Source organism: Hylobates moloch, unplaced genomic scaffold (assembly GCF_009828535.3).
Source record: "Hylobates moloch isolate HMO894 unplaced genomic scaffold, HMol_V3 SCAFFOLD_6, whole genome shotgun sequence".
Taxonomy (NCBI): domain Eukaryota; kingdom Metazoa; phylum Chordata; class Mammalia; order Primates; family Hylobatidae; genus Hylobates; species Hylobates moloch.
This window is the reverse complement of record NW_026652281.1, coordinates 80558295-80582690: the sequence shown is the minus strand read 5'-3', so window position 1 is coordinate 80582690 and position 24396 is coordinate 80558295. Positions and strand designations below refer to the sequence as shown.

General features: G+C 53.0%; 2 protein-coding genes across 4 annotated transcripts; both read left to right on the top strand.

Moving 5' to 3' along the window:
* The first annotated feature begins 3245 nt into the window (after positions 1-3245).
* On the top strand, positions 3246-14594 carry LOC116470251 (keratin-associated protein 10-10). 2 transcript variants are annotated; one of them, XM_032155849.2, is made up of 5 exons: positions 3246-3384; positions 3621-3656; positions 4943-5086; positions 5331-5486; positions 14315-14594. In XM_032155849.2, the coding sequence occupies exons 2-5, from the start codon at positions 3651-3653 to the stop codon at positions 14426-14428; spliced, it is 420 nt and encodes a 139-aa protein (XP_032011740.1). In that variant the 5' UTR covers positions 3246-3384; positions 3621-3650; the 3' UTR covers positions 14429-14594. The 2 variants fall into 2 exon arrangements, with proteins under 2 accessions (XP_032011740.1, XP_032011741.1); XM_032155850.2 differs by lacking the exon at positions 4943-5086.
* Positions 14595-16310: 1716 nt separating this feature from the next.
* On the top strand, positions 16311-20988 carry ALDOA (aldolase, fructose-bisphosphate A). Of its 2 annotated transcripts, none has more exons than XM_032155792.2 (9): positions 16311-16492; positions 17801-17933; positions 18017-18228; positions 19211-19265; positions 19382-19542; positions 19872-19955; positions 20063-20237; positions 20398-20597; positions 20685-20988. In XM_032155792.2, the coding sequence occupies exons 2-9, from the start codon at positions 17822-17824 to the stop codon at positions 20778-20780; spliced, it is 1095 nt and encodes a 364-aa protein (XP_032011683.1). In that variant the 5' UTR covers positions 16311-16492; positions 17801-17821; the 3' UTR covers positions 20781-20988. The 2 variants fall into 2 exon arrangements, with proteins under 2 accessions (XP_032011683.1, XP_058296876.1); XM_058440893.1 differs by lacking the exon at positions 16311-16492 and adding an exon at positions 17448-17605.
* Positions 20989-24396: the final 3408 nt, after the last annotated feature.

Sequence of the window (24396 nt, the reverse complement as noted above, 5' to 3'; positions counted from 1 at the left end):
ACTAAAAATACAAAAATTAGCCAGGCGTAGTGGCATGCGTCTGTAATCCCAGCTACTCGGGAGGCTGAGATAGGAGAATCACTCAACTCGGGAGGCAGAGGTTGCAGTGTGCTGAGATCGCACCACTGCACTCTAGTGTGGGCAACAGAGCAAGACTCCATCTCAAAAAAAAAAAAAAGAAAAAAGAAATGGGGCCTTGGCAAAGTGGGGTGCATACACCATCCCTTGTCTTGGCTTGCCTAGCAACACACAGGCCTGGGGCACTGCCCATGTTCCTGCATAATGTATGAGCCCATGGTAGGAACAAAACACCAGCACCAGCGGGTCTGGGCACTGCAGGCCACGGATGTGTCCAGGGGCCTTGCCAAGGCTGACGTCTCTCTGTTGGCAGAATATGTGTTCCTGGAGGCCTTTTCTAGGGCTGAGGTGAGAACTGGCCTCAACTTGGTCCTCAGGATTCCATCAGACAATAAGACCGCCCAAGGCTGGGCACAGTGGTTCACGCTTGTAATCCCAGCACTTCGAGAGGCTGAGGCAGGAGGATCGCCTGAGCCCAGGAGTTCAAGAATAGCCTGAGCAATATAGTGAGACTCCTGTCTATACAAAAAAATTTAAAAATTAGCTGGGTGTGGTAGCATGCACCTGTAACTTGGGAGACTGAGGTGGAAGGATCCCTTGAACCAGGAGGTCCAGGCTGTTGTGGTGAGCCATGATTGTGCCATGGCACTCCAGCCTGGGCTACTGAGTGAGACTGTGTCTCAAAAAAAAAAACAAAACCGGAAGACAGCCTAAGAAGACAATCTTCTTTAGGATCAATAATGGTGACATTAGCAACAGCTAGACTTCTGTTTTCTGGGCTTGAAACACCCTCTGAGGGGGCCAGGGGTGGCCAAGAAGGTGGCTGAGACCATCTCAGTATGGTTGACAGTGGGAGAGAAGATTTGGGATCCAGGGACACAGCTCCTGGCAGTTTCTGTGGCTGCCTCATGGCGTAGGAAACCCCAGGGGCAGCAGCTGTGGTGAGGCATGTTGGGGTGGAGAACATGGACAAAAATAGGTATATGGTGGCATTGTTTTTAGGGGAAAATGCCAGGATTCAGCCATCGTGTAGGAAGTCGGAGGCCTCCATGGAGAGGGGTGCTTGTGTGAGCATGCATGTGTGGGTGTGTGCAAGTGTTTGTGTGTGTGTGTGTGATCTAAAAAGGTTAGGAATAAAACGGGGAGGTCTGAGTGTCTTGAAAGCCATAGAAATTAGGACGTGTGGAAAACAATGCTTCATTCGTGAATGGTGTTTGGTTTCAATTCATTCATAGAATCAGTGAGTATTGGCCAAGCGCAGTGGCTCTGGCCTGTAATACCAGCAACTTGGGAGGCCGAGGTGGGAGGATCATTTGAGGCAGGAGTTGGAGACCAGCCTGGCCATGTCTACTTTATTAAAAGAAAAAAATAGGCTGGGCGCAGTGGCTCACACCTGTAATCCCAGCACTTTGGGAGGCTGAGGCGGACGGATCACCTAAGGTCGGGAGTTCAAGACCAGCCTGACTAACGTGGAGAAACCCCCTCTCTACTAAAAATACAAAATTAGCTGGGCATGGTGGCACTTCCAGCTACTCTGGAAGCTGAGGCAGGAGAATTGCTTGAATCCAGGAGGTGGAGGTTGCAGTGAGCCGAGATCACACCATTGCACTCCAGCCTGGGCGACAAGAGCAAAACTCCGTTTCAAAAAAAAAAGAAAAAAGGAAAGAAAGAAAAAGAATCAGTGAGTATTCACCAAGGCTCCCAGGGCTAGGCCAAGTACTAGAGCTCAGGATATGGAGATGACTCAGACCAGGCCCCAGACACTTGCAGTCTAATTGTGGAGCCAGACATGGAAGTGAGGAATTCAAGTATCTTGTGAGAAGTGCTTGAACAACAGTATCTGTATGATGCTGTGGGAATTCACAGCCCAAAAGCAGCCGCCTCTGCCTGAGGTTGGCAGGGAGACCTCACAGAGGCAAAACTGAGCACATGCTTGAGGGATGAGGAAGAGGTTTGAGGGGAAGACAGAGGGTGTTCCAGGCAGAGGGATCAACATCTGCAAAGCTGTGGAAATGTGAGACCCTACACACTGGTTCAGGAAGCTTCAGCAGATCCTACTGAAGGTGGCTTATGCCTGTAATCCCAGCTACCTGGGAGGCTGAGGCTGGAGGATTGCTTGAGCCCAGGAGTTCAAGACCAGCCTGAACAACATAGCAAGACCACATCTCTAAAAATTCAGAAAAAAAGGCTGGGCACGGTGACTCATGCCAGTAATCCTAGCACTTTGGGAGGCCAAGGTGGGCGGGATTGCCTAAGGTTAGGAGTTCGAGACCAGCCTGGCCAACATGGTGAAACCCCGTCTACTAAAAATACGAAAATTAGGTGTGAGTGGTGGCAGTCGCCTGTAATCTCAGCTACTCGGGAGGCTGAGGCAGGAGAATCGCTTGAATCCAGGAGGCAGAGGTTGTGGTGAGCCAAGATCACGCCATTGCACTCCAGCCTGGGAGACAAGAGCGAAACTCTGTCTCAAAAAAATCAATCAATCAATCAATCAATCAGAAAAAAAGAACCGGGCCGGGTGCGGTGGCTCACGCCCATAATCCCAGAACTTTGCAAGGCTGAGGCGCGCGGATCACCTGAGGTCAGGAGTTCAAGACCAGCCTGGTCAACATTGCGAAATCCTGTCTCTACTAAAAATACAAAAATTAGCCGGGTGTGGTGGTGCGCGCCTGTAATCCCAGCTACTCGGGAGGCTGAGGCAGGTGAATCGCTTGAACCCGGGAGGCGGAGGTTGCAGTCAGCCGAGATCGCGCCACTGCACTGCAGCCTGGGCGACAGAGGGAGGCTCCGTCTCAAAAATAAATAAATAAATAAATATAAATAAAATATAAAAAGTAGCTTTGATGTTTATATCCCTGAGCGGCAGGCGTTTCTCCCTTTTGCAGATGCGCAGTGGCTTGGTCGGAGATATATCCAAGTCGTGGGTGTAGCCTGGGGGTTCAATCCTCCTGTGGCGCTCCAGAACCCGGTGCCTCCCCCAACGTCCAGCACCTGATGAGGATCCGACCCAGGCAGGCAGCGGCGGGATTCGCTCTTCCCCTTCGGTCCCCGCGAGAAAGCCCCGAGGGCCGCGGCGGCGCAGAGCCGGTGGCAGCGGAAGCTCAGGCGGGAAGCGGGAGGCGGGAGGCGGGAGGCGCGAGGCGAGAGGAGGGAGTTTGGGCCTCGGCGGCCGCCGTACAAACAACGTTCTGGTCACCATGGCAACAGCGGGATGCCGCGAACGGCTTCTGGGCGGAGCCGGCCCCTCAGCCGATTGGACCCAGCTCCGCGCGGAATCCGTGAATTGCCCGCGGCCCGAGGGTGCAGGTGATGGGGGCTGACCGACCGGGGAAGCCTGGCGTGTGGGGACTGAGGAGGGGAGTGGCCCGCTGGAACCTGCGAGGAAGGCGCCGCCTCGGATCCCCCGCCCCCCATTCTCCTTCCCGAATTCCACCCTTCGGCCCAGCCATGGCCTCAGTTTCCTCAAACAGGAAAGGGGAGGGTGGGCACCCCGGTCTAACGGTGCCTCTCAGCCTCTGAGACCCAGAACCTTCCTTCTGCAGCTCCCGGACTGACTGGCTCTGCCCTGCCCCATGGACGTAAGTCCGGGCCCCTTTCCCTCTCTGGGTCCCCTCAGCGCCCTGTCCTCACCCCGACTGGGCCTGTCTTCCAGCACGGACTGGGGAGGGAGCTTCTACCCAACACAGACTACACCCTGCCAGCTCAGGACGAGAGCTGTGAGGAAGAGTGCCAGGAATGGACTTCCCACGGGAGGGCACATTTCTGGTATTCCTGGCAAGATAAGGAGTTGACCAAGTAATCCAGGAGAAAAGGCATTTCTGGCAGAGGAAACAGCCCGGGGGTGAGAGGGAGGCTGCAGCATTTGGGGAACTGCTAGGGCTATCGTGTGTTTGGAAGAGGGGGAGGGAGAGAGGTAGGCAGGGCTAAACTGGGAATTTTGTCACTGACATAAGTTTTAAGTGCCAGGCGTTGAGGCTGTCGCCTGTAATTCCAGCTACTGAGGAGGCTGAGGTGGGAGGATCGTTTAAGCCCAGGAGCTCGAGGCTGCAGCGAGCCATGATCATGCCGCTGCACTCCAGCCTGGGTGACAGAGTGAGACACTGTCTCGAAAAAAAATTGGCCAGGTGCGGTGGCTCATGCCTGGAATCCCAGCACTTTGGGAGGCCCAGGCGGGTGGATCACCTGAGATCAGGAGTTCAAGACCAGCCTGGCCAACATGGCAAAATCCCCTCTGTACTAAAAATACAAACATTAGCTGGGTGTGGTGGTGCGTACCTGTAATCCCAGTTACTCAGGAGGCTGAAGTAGGAGAATCCCTTGAACCTGGGTGGCAGAGGTTGCATGAGCCAAGCTTGCCCCACTGCTCCAGCCTGGGTGACAGAGTGATACTCCGTCTCAAAAATAATAATAATAAAATAAACAATAGAAAAAGTTTTAAGTGAGTTACTGGGAGCCATTGATGGATTGTAAGGGAGGGAGGCATACACAAGGACACCTGGTGTGGAAAGCGGCAAAATTGCAGGTTGGATGACAGGAGCCGGTAATGTGGGCTGAGGGATGGTAAAGGAGTGGCAAGGGAGTCAGAGACAAGAGATCTCTTTGGAGAGGCATTCCGGAAGGAAAATCAGTAAGCCTTAGAAGACTCTAGAATGCCGAAGTGCTTGATGTTGCTGAACTGGGAATGATAGGGAAAAAGGCAGGCTCGGGGCACAAGATAATGAGTCAGGGTGTAGTCCTGTTGATGCTCTCCCCACCATCTGGTGGCTATTCCTCTCCCAGCCACCTCCGCGTCCCTCATGGTATTCCCGTGTTCCTGCAGCCCCTCTCCACCTCCTTGTCACCCCTTCCTCCTGTACTCGTCCAGGCCTCCTCTAGCCCGTGGAATCCAACCCCGGCTCCTGTCAGCAGTCCTCCCCTGCTGCTCCCCATCCCTGCCATCGTCTTCATCGCTGTGGGCATCTATTTGTTGCTGCTGGGTCTAGTCCTGCTGACTAGGCACTGCCTGCTGGTGAGGGGTCTGGTCTGGGATAAAGGGTGGGCTCTGGGGAAGAGGAATCCCGGTAACCTGTCCCTTCATCTGCAGGCTCTTACCCTGAGACACTTGACATTTAGCCCATGCATCTATCCGTTTTGTGGTACCAGGGGGTCCCTCCTCTCCTATCCCCAGCCAAACCTTTTCCTGCCCCCTCGGGAAAGCTGCCTTGGCTGTCACTACCTGCTGCCTGTTCCACATCCTGAACCCTGTGATCTAGGCCCAGGGCTGCTGCGCGGACGGTAGCTCCCCCTGCAGGAAGCAAGGTTCCTCCGGGCCCCCAGACTGCTGCTGGACCTGTGCAGAAGCCTGCGACTTTCCTCTGCCTAGCCCGGCCCACTTCCTGGATGCCTGCTGCCCCCAGCCCACCGCAGCTGTGAGTTCCATTCCTACCCCCTGCCCCACTGAGCCCTGATCTACATATGATCGGTGCATTCATTTTTTTGCTCAACAACATTTATTACTGAGCACCTTCTCAAGGCCAGGCACCGTTCCAGGGCATGAATCATGTGGAGCCAGGTAAAAACAACCTATCAGATAATGTCTGGTGATGAAAGCTACTTGAAGAAAATAAAATAGGGTGCTAGCTGGAGAAAGGTGCTGTGGGTAACATGTAGAGCACATAGCCAGCACTTCTAAAACCGGGAGCTAAATGAAAAAACAGCTCACACAGCTCCTTTCCGTTCACTGAATGAACTATGTTCTAGGTATAGTGCATCTTTACGGACCTTTGTTTTTCCCAACAACCCTGAAAACTGAGAACTGAGTTTTTTTTTTTTTTTTTTTCTTACTTTCCTCCCTCCAGAGCTGGGTCCTCCCCTCTCCTCTTCTTTTTTGTTGTTGTTGTTTGAGACAGGGTTTCACTCTCTCACCCAGGCTGGAGTGCAGTGGTGTGATCTTGGCTCACTACAACCTCCACCTCCCAGGCTCAAATGATTCTCCTGCCTCAGCCTCCTGAGTAGCTGGGATTATCGGCTCACACAACTACCATACAGCTAATTTTTATATTTTTAGTAAAGACGAGGTTTTACCATGTTGGCCAGGCTGGTCTCGAACTCCTGACCTCAAATGATCCACCTGCCTTGGCTGCCCAAAGTGCTGGGATTACAGGCGTGAGCCACCATGGCCCAGCCATGTTTTTTTTTTTTTTTTGAGATGGAGTCTCGCTCTGTTGCCCAGGCTGGAGTACAGTGGTGTAATCTCAGCTCACTGCAACCTCCACCTCCTGGGTTCAAGCAATTCTCCCGCCTCAGCCTCCTGAGTAGTAGGAATACAGGCGTGTGCCACCACGCCCAGCTAATTTTTATATTTTTAGTAGAGACGGGGTTTCACCATGTAGGCCAGGCTGGTCTTGAACTCCTGACCTTGTGATCTGCCCGCCTCGGTCTCCCAAAGTGCTAAGATTACAGGTGTGAGTCACCGAGCCCGGCCGTTTTTTGTTTTGTTTTGTTTTGTTTTTTAGAGACAGAATCTTAGTCTGTCACCCAGGCTAGAGTGCAGTGGCACAATCATAGCTCACTGCAGCCTCGAACTCCTGGAGAGCTGGGTATTTTTTTTTTTTTTTTTTTTTTGGAGATGGAGTTTGGTTCTTGTTGCCCAGGCTGGAATGGAATGGTGTGGTCTCAGCTCACTGCAACCTCCGCCTCCCAGGTTCAGGTGATTCTCCTGCCTCAGCCTCCTGAGTTGCTGGGATTACAGGCATGCGCCACCACGACCGGCTGATTTTTTTTTGTATTTTTATTAGAGACAGGGTTTCACCATGTTGGCCAGGCTGGTCTTGAACTCCTGACCTCAGGTGATCCAGAGCTGGGTATTTTTTTTTTTGTTATTGATTTGTATTTTTTTTCTTTTTTTTTTTTTTATTATACTTCAGGGTTTTAGGGTACATGTACACAATGTGCAGGTTTGTTACATATGTATCCATGTGCCATGTTGATTTCCTGCACCCATCAACTCGTCATTTAGCATTAGATGTATCTCCTAATGCTGTCCCTCCCCCCACCCCCCACCAGAGCTGGGTATTTTTTAAAACCTATATGTTTTTTCTGATTACAAAAAGTATTATTTACAAAGTATACATATAGAAATACATGGAAAGTACCAATCACTTTACAAACCCGCTCTGTATGCCAAAGTTGCTGTGTTTTATATGTATCTCTCATATACTAATACAGTACTATCACTGCTGTATTTTACCATTATTTGGCAAAAATGGGGTGGTATCACGTAGGTTATTTCATCATACCTGCTACTGTCCCCCTATCCCCCGCCTTTTTTGAGACAAGATCTTCCTCTGTCACCCAGGCTGGAGTCCAGTGGTGCAATCATAGCTCACTGCAGCCTCTACCTCCTGGGCTCAAGCAATCCTCCCACCTCAGCCTCCTGAGTAGCTGAGTCTACAGGTGCATGCCACCACACCCAGCTAATGTTTATATCTTTCGCACAGATGGGGTTTCATGATGTTGCCCAGGCTGGTGTTGAACTCCTGGGCTCAAGCGATCCGCCATCCTCAGCCTCCCAAAGTGCTGGGATTACAGGTGTGAGCCACCATGCCCAGCCTCTACTTGCCTTTTTTTTTTTTCTTCTTTTGAGACAAGTCTAGCTCTTGTCGCCCAGGCTGGAGTGCAATGGTGCGATCTCGGCTCACCACGATCTCTGCCTACCGGGTTCAAGCGATTCTCCTGCCTCAGCCTCCTAAGTAGCTGGGATTACAGGGATGCGCCACCACACCTGGCTACTTTTGTATTTTTAGTAGAGATGGGGTTTCTCCATGTTGGTCAGGCTGGTCTCGAACTCCCGACCTCAGGTGATCTGCCTGCCTCAGCCTCATAAAGTGCTGGAATTACAGATGTGAGCCACTGGGCTCAGCCTCTACTTGCCCTTTTTAACCTGACGTCACACTTGGCCACCTATCCATGCCTATACGTGTAGACACGTAGGGGTTACTGTCCTCCTCCTGCAGTGGGGAGTAAGCTGGCTTAGGGAAGTTTAGTGGCTTCTCCAGAGTGTCACGCAGGAGAGCCTTGCATCGCAAATAGCTCCACAGCGTTAGCTGAGGTAGAATCCTCAGGGGAGAAGCCTGGCTTGCAGAAGACAAGCCTGTTTGCATTTGTGGGTTTAAAGATGTTAAATGTAATCGACCACCTTCCTGAGGAATGATTATTTTGGGCTCAGCGATTCAGACAGCAAAGCACCTGCCCTTGGAGTGGTGACCTTCCTTCCCTAGAACAGAAGGGGAGGATAAAAGCAAATTCATAACTTGGACACACAGTGATTGGTGCTAATCCCTGGCATGTTTTCAGTTTTGAAGTAAATTGTGGGGCAAGGAATGCTTTTTCAGATAATCAGCTTCTGGTTTGCCAGGGGCAGTCAGCAGAGGGGTCCCAGGTTTGGAGCTGAGGGGCAAAAGGGCAAAAGGAGGAGACCTTGGGTTCTTTAAACTCCTGTCTTGGCTTGGTGGCACTCGCCTGTAATCCCAGCTACTAGAAAGGCTGAGGCAGGAGAATCGCTTGAACCTGGGAGGTAGAGGTTGCAGTGAGCTGAGATCGTGCCACTGCACTCCAGCCTGGGTGACAGAGTGAGACTCTGTCTCAAAAAAAAAAAAAAAAAAACCCAAAGCAAAAAAACCTCCTGTCTTAGAGGAGATGCTCCATTATAAAATGATTTCTGGCCCTCTGTCCTGGAGATGCCACCCCCTACCCCTTCTGTCTATTTGAAGTGAATAGCCAGGGACTCATCACCTCGTTGGGAGAGAGGATGGGTGAGGTGCATTGTAAGGATAGACTGGGCCCTCCCACCTTCCCCACAGAGAGCTGCAAGAACTTTCAAACCTGGAGACATTAGGGCCTGATGCTCTCCGGTTTCTGCTGGAGCTAGGAAGGGATTTAACAGGGTGGAGGGCAGGGCAGGTTCTTTCTGTCCTTGAGCTGTCTTTCCACAAAGTACATTTAAGTCGCTCCCTCTTCAGTTTCCTTGTAATAACAGCCCGGAAGGTTACAAATGTCTTGCCACTTGGCAGCTGTAGACACTGAGGCTTACGGAGGCTGGAGTGACTTGGAGGTTATATGGCTGGACCAGCTGGAACAGAAACCCAGGTTTCTCTTCCTTACTGAGGGAGAAACATGCCTGCTCGCCTGCTCTGCTTCTTTTTTTTTTTTTTTTTTTTTTTGAGACGGAGTCTCGTTCTGTCACCCAGGCTAGAGGGCAGTGGTGCAATCTTGGCTCACTTCAACCTCCGCCTCCCGGGTTCAAGCAATTCTCCTGCCTCAGCCTCCCGAGTAGCTGGGATTACAGGCACGTGCCACCACACCTGGCTAATTTTTTGTATTTTTTAGTAGAGATGGGGTTTCATTGTGTTAGCCAGGATGGTCTTGATCTCCTGACCTCGTGATCCGCCTACCTTGGCCTCCCAAAGTGCTGGGATTATAGGCATGAGCCACCACGCCTGGCCTGCTCTGCTTCTTTCACGTGCATGTTGCAAGGTTCTCATTCATTCATTCATTCATTGACTCACTCACCAAAGATTTATGGAGTTACTGTTGAGGCACTGTCTAGGGCCTTGGGGACTCAGCAGAAACAAGATGGAGAAGGTCCCCAGCCTCGCAGGGCTTCCATTCTGGTGATGGAGAGAGAGAAATAATTAGGCCATTACAACAGAGGGTGAGAAATGGCATGCTATGGAGCAGCAGTTGCTCAGCCCTGCATGCGATCAGAAGCAGGTATGGGACTTAAAAGGAAAGCCAGGCATCTAGGCCCCACACTCAGGTCTGGGCTGGGGCTAGAGTTTGTGAATCTTTTACAAGTTCTCACATGATTCTGATGCACACCAGGTTAAGAACCACTGCTGAGGGAAGAAGCTATGATAAGAATAGCTCTCTTTCAGGCTGGGTGCAGTGGCTCATGCCTGTAATCCCAGCGCAGATCACAACATCAGGATTCGAGCCATCCTGGCTAAACGGTGAAACCCTCTCTACTAAAATACAAAAAAATTAACTGGGTGTAGGTGGTCATCCCTCCTTCCTTCCTTTCTTTCTTTCTTTTTTTTTTTTTCTCCAGACAGGGTCTCCCTTGTCACCCAGGCTGGACTGCAGTGCTCCCTCTGTTGCCCAGGCTGGAATGCAGTGGTGTGATCTCAGCTCACTGCAACCTCCGTCTCCCAAGTTCAAGTGATTCTCCTGACTCAGCCTCCCAAGTAGCTGACATTACAGGCACTTGCCACCATGCCCAGCTAAATTTTATATTTTTAGTAGAGACAGGGTTTCACCATGTTGGCCATGCTGGTCTTGAACTCCTGACCTCAGGTGATCCACCTGCCTTGGCCTCCCAAAGTGCTGGGATTACAGGCGTGAGCCGCCGTGCCTGGCCAAGAACAGCTCTCTTTCGTCCAGCACTCACTACTTACCAGGCATTGTGCTTAGTTCTTTCCACCGATTCCCCACAATGGCCTTATGAAGTAGGTATTATATTTTTTCATTTCATTTTATTTTATCCTTTTGAGAAGGAGTCTCACTCTGTTGCCCAGGCTGGAGTGCAGTAAAACAATCTCGGCTCACTGCAATCTCCACCTCCCGGGTTTAAGCAAGTCTCCCACCTCAGCCTCCCAAGTAGCTGGGACCACAGGCGTGCGCTACCACGCCCAGCTAATTTTTGTATTTTTAATAGAGATGATGTTTCACGATGTTGGCCAGGCTAGTCTTGAACTCCTGATCTCAGGTGGTCCGCCCACCTCGGCCTCCCAAAGTGCTGGGATTACAGGTGTGAGCCACTGCACCCGGCCTTAGGTGTTATATTCCTATAAATGAGGAAACTGAGGCTGAAAAAATCAATTAGCCAAGTTGAGGTTCAAACCCAGGCCTTACTAACTCTAGGGCCTGAGCTTTAACCATCTCTACGATGATGGCTGGCTCTCACAGAGTCAACAGGAAAAATTCAAGTGAAAAACTCTCCTGAGAGCCAGGAGAGACACAAGGGTTAACAGTCTTGCAGAGTCCTTGTTTAATGTACTTAAACAGCAGATTCCTTCCAGAAACCACATGGCTGCTTGTAACAGTTGAGAAATCCATTAGCCAGTTATTAATGACAAGATCTAAACCCTTCCAAGGGAGAGAGCCAAGAAATGCTTTTAATACCCTCTTTTCTGAGGTAATGGCAGCAGAGCCTCTCTCAGCCACGGGTTCTGTGCACAGAATGATGGTGTGGTCCTTCAAAAGCCCGCAGAAGCGATTTCATCCCCAGACTGAGACTCCCTAGAGACACCCCAAATCACACCCTCATCAAACACAAGAAAATCAGTTCTCTCTCTCCCTTCCACCATGACAGTTCTAGCCTCCCCCCAGGAGGCAGTTCTGTTGACAGTAGCACAGCCCAGTTCAGACCCCTGTCCCTGCAGGTGGCAGGTCCCCTCCTGTCACTGCAGCCCCAGTGATATCTGATCTCACCAGCCATCTGACACCACACCCCGAAACCTAAGCTGTTGGAAAGGTCATTCCCCTGTTCCTGGCTTGGCCAAGTTTCTGATTGAACTGTACAACTGTGACTGTCGCTACCTCTGCCTCTGGCCTCAAGAAGCCAATCTTCTGTCACACAGCCATCCTGGGCCACTTCAGCCATTTGGCCTGACTCCAGCCCATGCCTAAGGCAGTTGCGGATCATCCCTGTCCTAGGGGAGGACAGCAGTGCACTGGATAGACCAGTTCTCCCTTCTTGCCTCTAAGGACATGCTGTTCCTATTCCCCAAGAGACAGACATTGTTTCCTCCAGGAGCTGAGAAGCCCTCTTCTTTCTTCTTTGCCTAAAGAAGGCAAATGATATGCTTAGATTCATTCATGCATTCATTTATATCTCAGACACCTGCTAAGCATGAGTCCAGTGCTAGCTCAGTGGAGAATATAGGATGAGCTGCCCCTGCCCTGGCAGACCCAGAGAGAGGCTGATGCTCCTGGCACTGGGAGGCAGAGGGCTCAAGGGGGATTGCAGGCAGGACTGTACATCCCAGCTCCATTCCCATCACTTGCCTCTCTGTCTATGCCTCCATTTCCTTTTTTTTTTTTTTTTTTTTTTTTGAGGCAGAGTCTTGTTCTGTTGCCCAGGCTGGAGTGCAGTGGGTGGATCTTGGCTTACTGCAACCTCTGCCTCCCAGGCTCAAGGGATTCTCCTGCTTCAGGCTTCTGGGTAGCTAGGATTACAGGTGCACGCCACCACGCCTAGCTAATTTTTGTGTTTTTAGTAGAGAAGAGATTTCGCCATGTTGGCCCAGCTGGTCTTGAATTCCTGACCTTAAGTGATCCGCCCACCTTGGCCTCCCAAGTTGTTGGGATTACAGGCATGAGCCACCATGTCCAACCATCCATTTTCTCTTTTGTAAAGAAGCCCATTACTCAGGATTGTGATAATTAAAAATATAAGGCTGGGCGCAGTGGCTCACACCTGTAATCCCAGCACTTTGGGAGGCCAAGGTGGGCGGATCACTTGAGATCAGGAGTTTGAGACCAGCCTGACTAACATGGTGAAACCCTGTCTCTACTAAAAATACAAAAATTAGCTGGGCGTAGTGGCGGGCGCCTGTAATCCCAGCTACTCAGGAGGCTGAGACAGGAGAATCACTTGAACCCGGGAGGCAGAGGTTGCAGTGAGCTGAGATCCCGCCGTTGCACTCCAGCCTGGGCGACAGAGCAAGACTCCGTCTGAAAAAAAAAACAAGTAGATCTAATTCTTTTGAAAACATTAAAATTGGGCGCAGTGGCGAATGCCTGTAATCCCAGCACTTTGGGAGACCAAGGTGGGTTTAACCCAGGAGTTTGAGACTAGCCTGGGCAACATGATGAAACCCTGTCTCTACAAAAAAATACAAAAAATGAATTGGCCGAGCGTGGTGGCACGTGCCTGTAATCCCAGCTGCTTGGGAGGCTGAGACAGGAGAATCGCTTGAACCCAGGAGGCGGAGGTTGCAGTGAGCCGAGACCGTGCCACTGCACTCCAGCCTGGCAACAGAGCGAGACTCCGTCTCAAAAAAAAAAAAAAAAAAAAAATACAAAAAATGGGCCGAGCATGGTGCTTCATGCCTGTAATCCCAGCACTTTGGGAGGCCGAGGCGGGCAGATACCTGAGGTCAGGAGTTCAAGACCAGCCTGGTCAACGTAGCGAAACCCCATCTCTACTAAAAATACAAAATTAGCCAGGTGTGGTGGCACATGCCTGTAATCCCACCTACTCGGGAGCCTGAGGCAGGAGAACTGCTTGAATCTGGAGGTGGAGGTTGCGGTGAGCGGAGATCATGCCATTGCGCTCCAGCCTGGGCATCAAGAGTGAAACTCCGTCTCGGAAAAAAAAAAAAAAAAATGGCCGGGCACAGTTGCTCACTCCTGTAATCCTAGCACTTTGGGAGGCCGAGGCAGGTGGATCACCTGAGGTCAGGAGTTCGAGACCAGCCTGACCAACATGGTGAAACCCCCATCTCTACTAAAAATATAAAATTAGCTGGGTGTGGTGGCTCATGCCTGTAGTTCCAGCTACTCGGAAGGCTGAGGCAGAAGAATTACTTGAACCCAGGAGGCAGGGGTTGCAGTGAGCCGAGATCGCACCATTGCACTCCACCCTGGGCGACAGAGTGAGACCCTGTCTCAAAAAAAAAAAATTAAAAATATATAAATTGCCATTTTCAAAGATACCTGTAAAGATTTTTTAAATCATTTATGAATGCGGTCTGTTCGTTGCACAGAGTAGATGCTCGAAAATGGTGAATGAGACCTTCTACTTTGGTCTCATGCTGAAGAAGTCCATAAAGCCCACAAGGCATTTTCATGATGGACAGAAAAATTTGTGTGCTTTCTCTGTCTACTGCCTCAACTGCACAGACCCCGGGACTGTAGCAGAACCATCTTTTGAGCTTGACACCGGGAGGCCCAAATTCTAGCATGGGACCCAGGGCCAGTTGCTCTCTGGTCCTCAGTCTCCTCACCCATAAAATGGGAAGGAGAGAACCCTGAATCATTGCTTCTAGCTCCTGAACTCAGTTGTTCAGAACAAGGACTCACTGCTGATTTTTCAACAGTACAAGGAATTGCACTGTTCCTGGGAATGATGGACAGTACCTTCTGTTCCACTGGGCAAGTGAGATTTTCCAGGCCTCTCTGTTCCCTTCTCCCATTAGAGAGCAACAGACGTGGCCCCATTCCCCCTCCCTCACCCCTCTCTCTCCTCCCTCAGGACTGGGCACCTCGCTGCCCCCACTGCTGCCCACTCTGCGACTGTGCCTGTACGTGCCAGCTCCCCGACTGCCAGAGCCTCAACTGTCTCTGCTTCGAGATCAAGCTCCTATGAGGACCCAGGGCCCCTGCCCTCTGGGAAGCGGCCAGCCCCCAGGGCCCATGTGCCCTCCTCCCTGAAGAGCCTTTCCCCAGGCCACTGGAACCACAGATGGCCTGCCCAGCACCCAGGCCTGGGAACTGGAAGTGGCAGCGCAGGGCCTGGCTCCCTGCAGGGCAGGACTCTTGGCCCGCTCCAGCTCCTCTGGAGGGCCAGAAAAGAGAGGGGCTAGTGCTCGGGCAGTTGCCCCGGCTCCCCTTCCCCTCCCCATGTCAACGATTCTATTTGAAGTTGGGCAGGAGGGTGGCGCTGCTCACCACACACAAGTGTTACAGGAGGAGCCTGGCCCTTGAGTACCGGGTACGCAGGGGTGCCCCAACCATACTCCGTCCCCGGACTCCCTGTTATTTTAGGAGGTGAGTGTAGTGCCAGTATCTGCCCTCCTTCTTAAAAAAAAAAAACCAGGGCTCCAGAGAATCAGAACAGCCACCATCACGGCAGGGAGTCAGGAGAGGAGGGAGATTAGACAAGGAGCCAGGGAGGGTGGCAGGGAGGCCACGTGATCCGAGTCCTCTCACCCCTTTCCTTCCCACAGGTCCCTGGCCAAAGATTTATTTCTCTTGACAACCAAGGGCCTCCTTCTGGATTTCCCAGGAAGAATTTTCCTCTGAAGCACCGGTGAGTGGGCAGGGGCTCCCTCCCCATCAATAGGGCCGACCCAAGGCTTCCTCCCCCTTCCCCCATGCTGGGCCCCACGCTGGTGTGAATGTCAGGGGCTTCAGGTTTCCCTAAATATAGGTCCCTGCCAGAGGATCCGTGGCGGGAAAAGGGCAGGGGTCATCAGAGAAGGTCGGGGACACGTGTGGGGCGGGCAGGAGCTGCCTTATAACCAGCCCGGGCACCCCTGGCTCACTCGCTGCTGACCAGGCTCTGCCGGCTCCTTCAGCCTCGCCGCAGGTGGGCCCCTTGCAGGACCAGGCCGGGGTGGGGATGGGGTTGGGCCGACAGGGTCCAGATGGGGTCCGGGTAAGGAGGGGAGACTTGGACGATAGGAGCAGGGGGCTCAGCATCTGGGAGGAAGATCAGTTCGGGGATGGATTTTCTTTTGGAGAAGGAAGTCAGGCGCAAGGAAGACGTTTGGCAGGAACTGTGACCCCGCATGCCCGACGCCGAGCAGCGGCCGGTGCACAGCCGCGCATTCTGGTTTTCGGTGGCGCAGAGGACTACCAGCCTGGCTGCGGCGGCCCGGGCGGAGAGCACGCACGCATGCGCGACCCAGCCTGGAACGCGCACTGGGAGGCCTCGCCTCCGCGCGTCTCTAGTTCCGCCGCCTTCTCGCGCTCCGTGCGTGTCCTCTCGCTGCCCTTTCCTCCGCCTCCCTTACGCCTGGGCCAGTGATAGGGGGTCGGCTCCACGCCGATTCAGCCCGCGGGCGAGGCAGGCTAACGCACTACTGCGCGATGTGGCCCCTATGGTGACACGCGCTGCAGCCGCGAAGGCCGGAAGCTGGGGCGGCCCCGGGCCTCGGGCTGGGCCTGGGAGGCGAAACTCAGCCTCCTTCGTTTCCGACTTTTCCATCCGCGTCCCCCACTTCCCCGTCCCCCCCTCCTCCATTGCCAACATTCTGGCTGAGTCACGGCGCCCCAGAGCGCGCCAGGCTGGGGGAAAGGAACGGAGGGGAGGGCCCTAGCGACCCGCGGGATGTGGTCTGAGTCACGTCCGAGGGGGGTGGGGGAGATCGTGTTCTCGGCGCCCGCCCCTTCCTAGCGCGGCCTCTGGGCTGCGTCTCTCGGGGGCGGCCCGTAGCCCAGTCCATCGCCTGCCATTGGACGCCGCCCGCTTCTCGTAAAGGAAAAAGCTCGGCGGAGGGCGGAGTGGTGCCTTTAAAAGGCCGGGCGCCGCCTTTCTCCTGCCCGCCCCCTGCGCCGCCCCTTCCGAGGCTAAATCGGCTGCGTTCCTCTCGGAACGCGCCGCAGAAGGGGTGCTGGTGACGAGTGCCGCGTTCGCTCCCTGAGTCCACTCGCCAGCCCGCCGCCCTCTGCCGCCGCACCCTGCACACCCGCTCCTCTTCTGTGCCAGGTGAGCGCCCCTCTTCACGTGCGGGGACCAGGGACCGTGGAGAGGGATCTTGGGGGCAGTGGCGGGTTGGGCGTCCGCGTGGAGGCCCCCCCCCCACCCCATGCCAGCATCTCCCCACTACCAGCCACACACAGGCTCCCCGGCCCCTCCAGCCTGAGGTCCCCTAACTGCGCAATGCAGCGGCTCCGCGCGCTGAGTCATGGCGGGGGAGGAAGCCGGACGAGATGGACCATTCTCCTCCCCTTTTCTTTCAGGGACCCCTGTGGTAAAGGATTAGGGTCCCTTAGCCCTGGCGGGGATCCTAAGAGGCAATGAGGAGTGGGGGCCGGCCCGTGTACAGCCCCAGGGTTCTCGCAAGTGGGAGGTTGGTTTCTGCCCTGGGAAACGGGGCGCCCTTCGCGAGGAGGGGAAACCCCTCCGCGGTGCTTGATGCCCCATTAACACGTTCCCTGCCTCTCCTTATCGGGCGATCTTGATTCTGAGCCCGGAACAGCTGCAGCCCTGCGAAGCGACGGGAGCATTTTTCAGGGGAAGGCGCTTGCCCCTCCACGTTCTTGCCTTGTAGGAACAGTGACGACGGCGAAGCTTACCGCTTTCCTCGCCTCGGGCTAGGGCTTGTTCCACCGCCCTTTCTTGGGCTTCTCCTTGCTCTCTTATCTTTTTCCTAATACCCCTTTCCTACCACCCGCCCCCTCTCTGTTGGGGAAAATCCTGACCTTGGGATGTCCTTGAAGCCTTGGAGCCGGGGCCAGCCCTGGGATCTTGAGTGGATTGGAAGGAACACCCCAGTGGCAGTCAGAAGAGCTGGGTTGTAATCTCAGATCTGGCTCCGGGGTTGCTGTGTGGCTTGAAGCACAGACCTTTCCCATATCTGGGCCCTTTCCCACCAGGGTGTTGGGCTCTCTGCTCGATTCACGATCTTTACATTCTAAAATACTCCGGTTCGGTTTTGTTTTCAGGCAAGGTGACCCCATGGCAAGGCGCAAGCCAGAAGGGTCCAGCTTCAGCGTGACCCACCTGTCCATGGCTATGGCCTTTTCCTTTCCCCCAGTTGCCAGTGGGCAACTCCACTCTCAGCTGGGCAACACCCAGCACCAGACAGAGTTAGGAAAGGTACAGGGGCAGGCCTAGCATAGGGAAGTTGGGCGTACGGGAGAGCTGGGGACCAGAAGTGCTCCAGGGCCTGCTGGGTGTGGGGCAGGGGAGGTAGGGAACATTTCTCTGACCTCCAGGAGAGGGGCCCTGCTCATCGGGAGATGATGGGAAACCCCAGCTGACTAGTCCTTCCCCTCTGTTTCCTGTACCCAGGAACTTGCTACTACCAGCACCATGCCCTACCAATATCCAGCACTGACCCCGGAGCAGAAGAAGGAGCTGTCTGACATCGCTCACCGCATCGTGGCACCTGGCAAAGGCATCCTGGCTGCAGATGAGTCCACTGGTGCGGGCAGGAGACAGGATGGGTGGAGGGTGCAGGGTTGGGAGTGGCAGGCTGATCCCCTAATTCCCTTGTGACACTCCCAGGGAGCATTGCCAAGCGGCTGCAGTCCATTGGCACCGAGAACACCGAGGAGAACCGGCGCTTCTACCGCCAGCTGCTGCTGACAGCTGACGACCGTGTGAACCCCTGCATCGGGGGTGTCATCCTCTTCCACGAGACACTCTACCAGAAGGCGGATGATGGGCGTCCCTTCCCCCAAGTTATTAAATCCAAGGGTGGTGTTGTGGGCATCAAGGTAAGGGGCAGGGCCTCAGGATGTGAGGTTTGAGATGGAAGTGGAGGAAGGAAATCCAGGTTAGTGAGGCAGGGAATGAATGCTGGATTGGAGGCCTAGAGACTTGCATGGAGTCTGCTTCAGGCTTAGGACATTTACTTGACATTTTTAATCCTCACAATTGTGAGAGAACAGTATCATTCCTACTTTACAGATGAAAATCTCAGAAGCTCAGGGAAGTGAAGTGTTTTGCTCAGCATAAGTGGCAGAGCCCCAGTCTGACACCCAATTCACTCAACATTTTTGTTGTCAAATAACATTCCAGTGTATCCTGTCTCAGTGGATTGTTACTAAGTGAACTAATTGAAAATAATTTAATTGTAACTAAGTATTTTAGCAACTAAACATTTTAAGTAAAATTTTTTTTTTTTTTTTTTTGAGATGGAGTCTCTGTCTCCCAGGCTGGAGTGCAGTGGTGCGATCTCTTGGCTCACTGCAAGCTCCGCCTCCTGGGTTCACGCCATTCCCCTGCCTCAGCCTCCTGAGTAGCTGGGACTACAGGTGCCCGCTTCCACACCCGGCTAATTTTTTTTTTGTATTTCTAGTGGAGACTGGGTTTCACCATATTAGCCAGGATGGTCTCAATCTCCTGATCTCGTGATCTGCCTGCCTCAGCCTCCCAAAGTGCTGGGATTACAGGCGTGAGCCACCATGCCTGGCTTAAGTAACTAAATATTTTAATTGTAACTAAGTGAAAATATTTGCCAGCCCTGAGATGCAGCTTAAGGGATTAAGTAAATGTGGGGGAAGACTGGGGCTAAAGAAGAGGAAAGAGGTTCACGTCCAGCTACTTAGGAGGCTGAGGCGGGAGGATCACTTGAGCCCGGGAAGTGGAGGCTTCAGTGAGCTGAGATCCCACCACTGTACTCCAGCCGGGGCGACAGTGGAAAGGTTGCTAGAGGTCATTTCCTGTGTCTTAATGTTGTTACCTTGACCCTAACAGGTAGACAAGGGCGTGGTCCCTCTGGCAGGGACAAATGGCGAAACTACCACCCAAGGTGAGAACTGTTTGATTCTCTGCCCTACGAACCCAACCAGAGCAGGTTTGAGTGCCAGGAAGAGTGAAACCACATGCCCCTCCCCACCGTGCTCTGACCCCTCCCTCCTCTCTTAGGGTTGGATGGGTTGTCTGAGCGCTGTGCCCAGTACAAGAAGGATGGAGCTGACTTCGCCAAGTGGCGTTGTGTGCTGAAGATTGGGGAACACACCCCCTCAGCCCTTGCCATCGTGGAAAATGCCAATGTCCTGGCCCGTTATGCCAGCATCTGCCAGCAGGTGGGCTTGCAGGTCCCCAATAGGCCAACTCCCACCTCATGGGTTCCAGTGTTGTTAACTTGCCAATTACTTGCCATGATGCCTACCTCCCCCAAAGCAAGCATCAGCTTTGACCTGTGGAGAACACTCAAGGGCTGTTCGAGGCAGAGGGGCCAAGGAGGGATTGTGGGTGGATCTGAGGAGGCTCCTGTCTCCTGTAATCTGCTGAGGGCTTTGAAGCCTGAGTCCCTGGCATCATCAAGATATGGTCTTGACCACTGGCTGTGGAGAACTGTAGGTGGGACTCCGGGTTAGGAGGCCTCACAGCAACCCTGTCCCTCACCCTGCAGAATGGCATTGTGCCCATTGTGGAGCCTGAGATCCTCCCTGATGGGGACCATGACTTGAAGCGCTGCCAGTATGTGACCGAGAAAGTAAGTGGCTGCCTGCCTGACCAGTGCAAGGTGGCTGGGCGGGGACCCTGGGACTAACCCCTATCCTCTCCACCCCACTACCCCCGCGTGCGCCTGCTCTGCTTCAGGTGCTGGCTGCTGTCTACAAGGCTCTGAGTGACCACCACATCTACCTGGAAGGCACCTTGCTGAAGCCCAACATGGTCACCCCAGGCCACGCTTGCACCCAGAAGTTTTCTCACGAGGAGATTGCCATGGCGACCGTCACAGCACTGCGCCGCACAGTGCCCCCTGCTGTCACTGGTGAGGCCCACACTCTCATCTTGACCTCTATGCGGTAGATAAGCTCCACCCACAACCCTATGCCCATTTGGACGGACTTCCATGGCAGCTTCCACCAGCTCCTGCCAGCTTCCTGGGTCTCTGACCACAGCCCCTCTTGCCTCTCACTCCTGCTCTACAGGGATCACCTTCCTGTCTGGAGGCCAGAGTGAGGAGGAGGCATCCATCAACCTCAATGCCATTAACAAGTGCCCCCTGCTGAAGCCCTGGGCCCTGACCTTCTCCTACGGCCGGGCCCTGCAGGCCTCTGCCCTGAAGGCCTGGGGCGGAAAGAAGGAGAACCTGAAGGCTGCGCAGGAGGAGTACGTCAAGCGAGCCCTGGTAAGGATGGGCAGGAGGTGGGCAGGGTGCCTGGGTGGACGGGACCCGGAGAAGAGCCCTTCTCACTCCACCCCTCTCCCCGCTTAGGCCAACAGCCTCGCCTGTCAAGGAAAGTACACTCCGAGCGGTCAGGCTGGGGCTGCTGCCAGCGAGTCCCTCTTCGTCTCTAACCACGCCTATTAAGGGGAGGTGTTCCCAGGCTGCCCCCAACACTCCAGGCCCCGCCCCCTCCCACTCTTGAAGAGGGGGCCTCCTCCTCGGGGCTCCAGGCTGGCTTGCCCGCGCTCTTGCCTCCCTCGTGACAGTGGTGTGTGGTGTCGTCTGTGAATGCTAAGTCCATCACCCTTTCCAGCACACTGCCAAATAAACAGCAATTTAAGGGGGAGTCAGCCGTCCGTGTATTGTGGTGTCTAATGCAGGGGAGGGCCTGGGGAGGTAGCAGAGCCCAGAAGAAGAATGAGCGCCTGTTCTCTGTTCTTTCTGGGCAGGAAAGGAGCGAAAGGTAAAAGGACCTTCCTGCTCTGTTTTATACTTGGCCAGGGCTTCACGAAAGGCTGAGAGCTTGTGACATTTTCTTCCAGCCACTACAGGCTCTGCCCCTTCACCTAGCAGCATCAGATAGGGCTCACAGTTGGGGAGTATGGTTGTAACTGCTCATGTCTTAGGAGGTTTCAGCCTCAGCACTTTTAGGTCCAGAACTCAAGCGGGGGGGCAGAAGACCCCTGTGACAAAAACCCACTAATTAGCTCACTTTTCCTGAGTGACATGAGCCAGGCAACATAATGGGTGTTCTATATGAGTAGATGCTATTATTTTCAATTTATACCTAAGGCTCTTTTGTCCAAGATTGAACTGTTTCTTGGTGGAAAAGATTATCAATGCATATCTCTTTTTTTTGAGACAATCTCACTCTGTCACCCTGACTGGAGTGCAGTGGCACGATCTTGGTTCACTGCAACCTCTGCCTCTTGGGCTGAAGCGATTGTCCTGCCTCAGCCTCCCGAGTAGCTGGGATTACAGGCGCACACCACTATCGCCTGGCTAATCTTTGTATTTTTTAGTAGAGGCAGAGTTTCACCACGTTGGCGAGGCTAGTCTCCAACTCCTGACCTCACATGGTCCCTCCACCTCAGCCTCCCAAAGTGCTGAGATTATAGGCATGAGCCACTTTGTCCAGCCAATGCGTATCTCCTTAATCTACACTATTGAGTTTGCTGTTTTCCCATCTTTTCTTTTTTTTCTTTTTGAGACAGAGTCGCTCTTGTCGCCCAGGCTGGAGTACAATGGCACGGTCTCTGCTCACTGCAACCTCCCCCTCCCGGGTTCCAGTGATTCTCCTGCCTCAGCCACCACAGTAGCTGGGATTACAGGCGCAAGCCACCATACCCGGCTAATTTTTGTATTTTTAGTAGAGACAAGGTTTTGCCATGTTGGCCAGGCTGGTCTCGAACTCTTGACTTCAGGTAATACGCCTGCCTCAGCCTCCCAAAGTGCTGGGATGATAGGTGGTGACTGCGCCCAGCCTGTTTTCCCATTTTAACAGGAGATGGAATTAGAGAGGGCTTCTTAGTCTCCTTTAGGAGAATCCCATAAAAACCTTGAATTGTTTCCAATACCCCCTTGATAATGCAGATACAGAAGTTCAGCTGTAGAGCTCAGGTTCCAGGTGAAGAACTGAGCCTCTGCTGCTTTCCACGAAGCTAGAATGAGCGTGCCATGCCATTACTTTGAGCCTTGCCCCAATGACCCAGGCTGGGGTGTACAGTAACTACATCAGCTCTCTGGACCTAGAGAATCTCTGCAGTGATTCAGGTAGAAGGGACTTACCTAGAACCTTCTAGGAGTATAAAAACTTGGTCCTAGGCTGGGCGCAGTGGCTGACTCCTGTAATCCCATCATTTTGGGAGACCAAGGTGGGCAGATCGTGAGGTCAGGAGTTTGAGACCAGCCTGGACAACATAGTGAAACCGTGTCTCTACTAAAAATACAAAAATTAGCCGGGCATAGTGGCGCACACCTGTAGTTTCAACTACTTGGGAGGCTGAGGCAGGAGAATCGCTTGAACCCAGGAGGCGGAGGTAATGGTGAGCCGAGATTGTGCCACTGCACTCCAGCCTAGGCAACAGAGCCAGACTCCATCTCAAAAAATAAAAATAAAACTTGGTCCTTCCCTTTTCTGCATATTTTGTTTTTATTGCCTACATCTAAAACAAAACCAATCACTATTATCCCTCCAAACTTTGGATTAATTTGTCTGCCTAGCTCATTCAACTCTGGGAAACACACTGAAGTAAAGCAAATAAAAATTGAAGGTTGGTAGAAGATGGCAAAGGGGGCATTCCAAACAGGAACATGTGCAGAGGCTCAGAGACTGGAGAGATTGTTTAAAGATAAATAGTTTCAGCTGGGCATGGTGGCTCACACCTGTAATCCTAGCACTTTGGGAGGCCAAGGTGGGCGGATCACAAGGTCAGGAGTTCAAGACCAGCCTGGCCAATATGGTGAAACCCCTGTCTCCACTAATAATACAAAAATTAGCTGGGCGTGGTGGCGCGCGCCTGTAGTCCCAGCTACTTGGGAGACTGCGACAGAAGAATCACTTGAATCTAGGAGGTGGAGGTTGCGGTGAGCCAAGATTGCGCCACTGCACTCCATCCTGGGCAACAGAGTGAGACTCTGTCTCAAAAAAAAAAAAAAAGACTAGAGAAGCAGAGAACGTCATACACCAGTTTGGGAGTTTTGGACTTTATTTTGAGATGAAGTCTGGCTCTGTAGCCCAGGCTGGAGGGCAGTGGCACAATCTGGGCTCACTGCAACCTCCGCCTCCCGGGTTCAAGTGATTATCCTGCCTCAGCCTCTCCAGAGTAGCTGGGATTACAGGCATGCGCTATTGCACCCGGCTGATTTTTTGTATTTTTAGTAGAGACGGGGTTTCACAATGTTGGCCAGGCTGGTCTTGAACTCCCAATCTCAGGTAATCCGCCCGCCTGGGCCTCCCAAAGTGCTAGGATTACAGGCGTGAGCCACCATGCCCAGCCTGGACCTCTTAATTTTATGATAATCTGAGTTCCCAAAAGAGTGATAGAAAAAAAACTAGACCTGAGGACACAACTTTCTGAGTTCAAATTTCTTTTTTTTTTTGAGACAGCATTTCGCTCTGTTGCCCAGGCTGGAGTGCAGTGTCACAATTTCGGCTCACTGCAACCTCTGCTTCCTGGGTTCAAGCAATTCTCCTGCCTCAGCCTCCCAGGTAGCTGGGACTACAAGCGCACCACTAAGCCCAATTATTATTATTTTTATTTTATTTTTTAGTAGAGATGGGGTTTCACCATGTTAGTCAGGCTGATCTTGAATTCCTGACCTCAGGTGATCCACCTGCCTTGGCTGCCCAAACTGCTGGGATTACAGGTGTGAGCCATCACACACAGCCAGGTTCAAATTTCTTTCTTTTTTTTCTTTTCTTTTTTTTTTTTTTTGAGACAGAGTCTCACTCTGTTGCCCAGGCTGGGGTCCAGTGGCGCAATCTTGGCTCACTGCACGCTCTGCCTCCTGGGTTCATGCCATTCTCCTGCCTCAGCCTCCCGAGTAGCTGGGACTACAGGCGCCTGCCACCACGCCCAGCTATTTTTTTGTATTTTTAGTAGAGACAGGGTTTCACTGTGTTAGCCAGGATGGTCTCGATCTCCTGATCTCATGATCCACCCGCCTCGGCCTCCCAAAGTGCTGGGATTACAGGCGTCAGCCACCGCGCCCAGCCCAAATTTCTTATTCTTTTTGTTTATAGACTAGGTCTCACTCT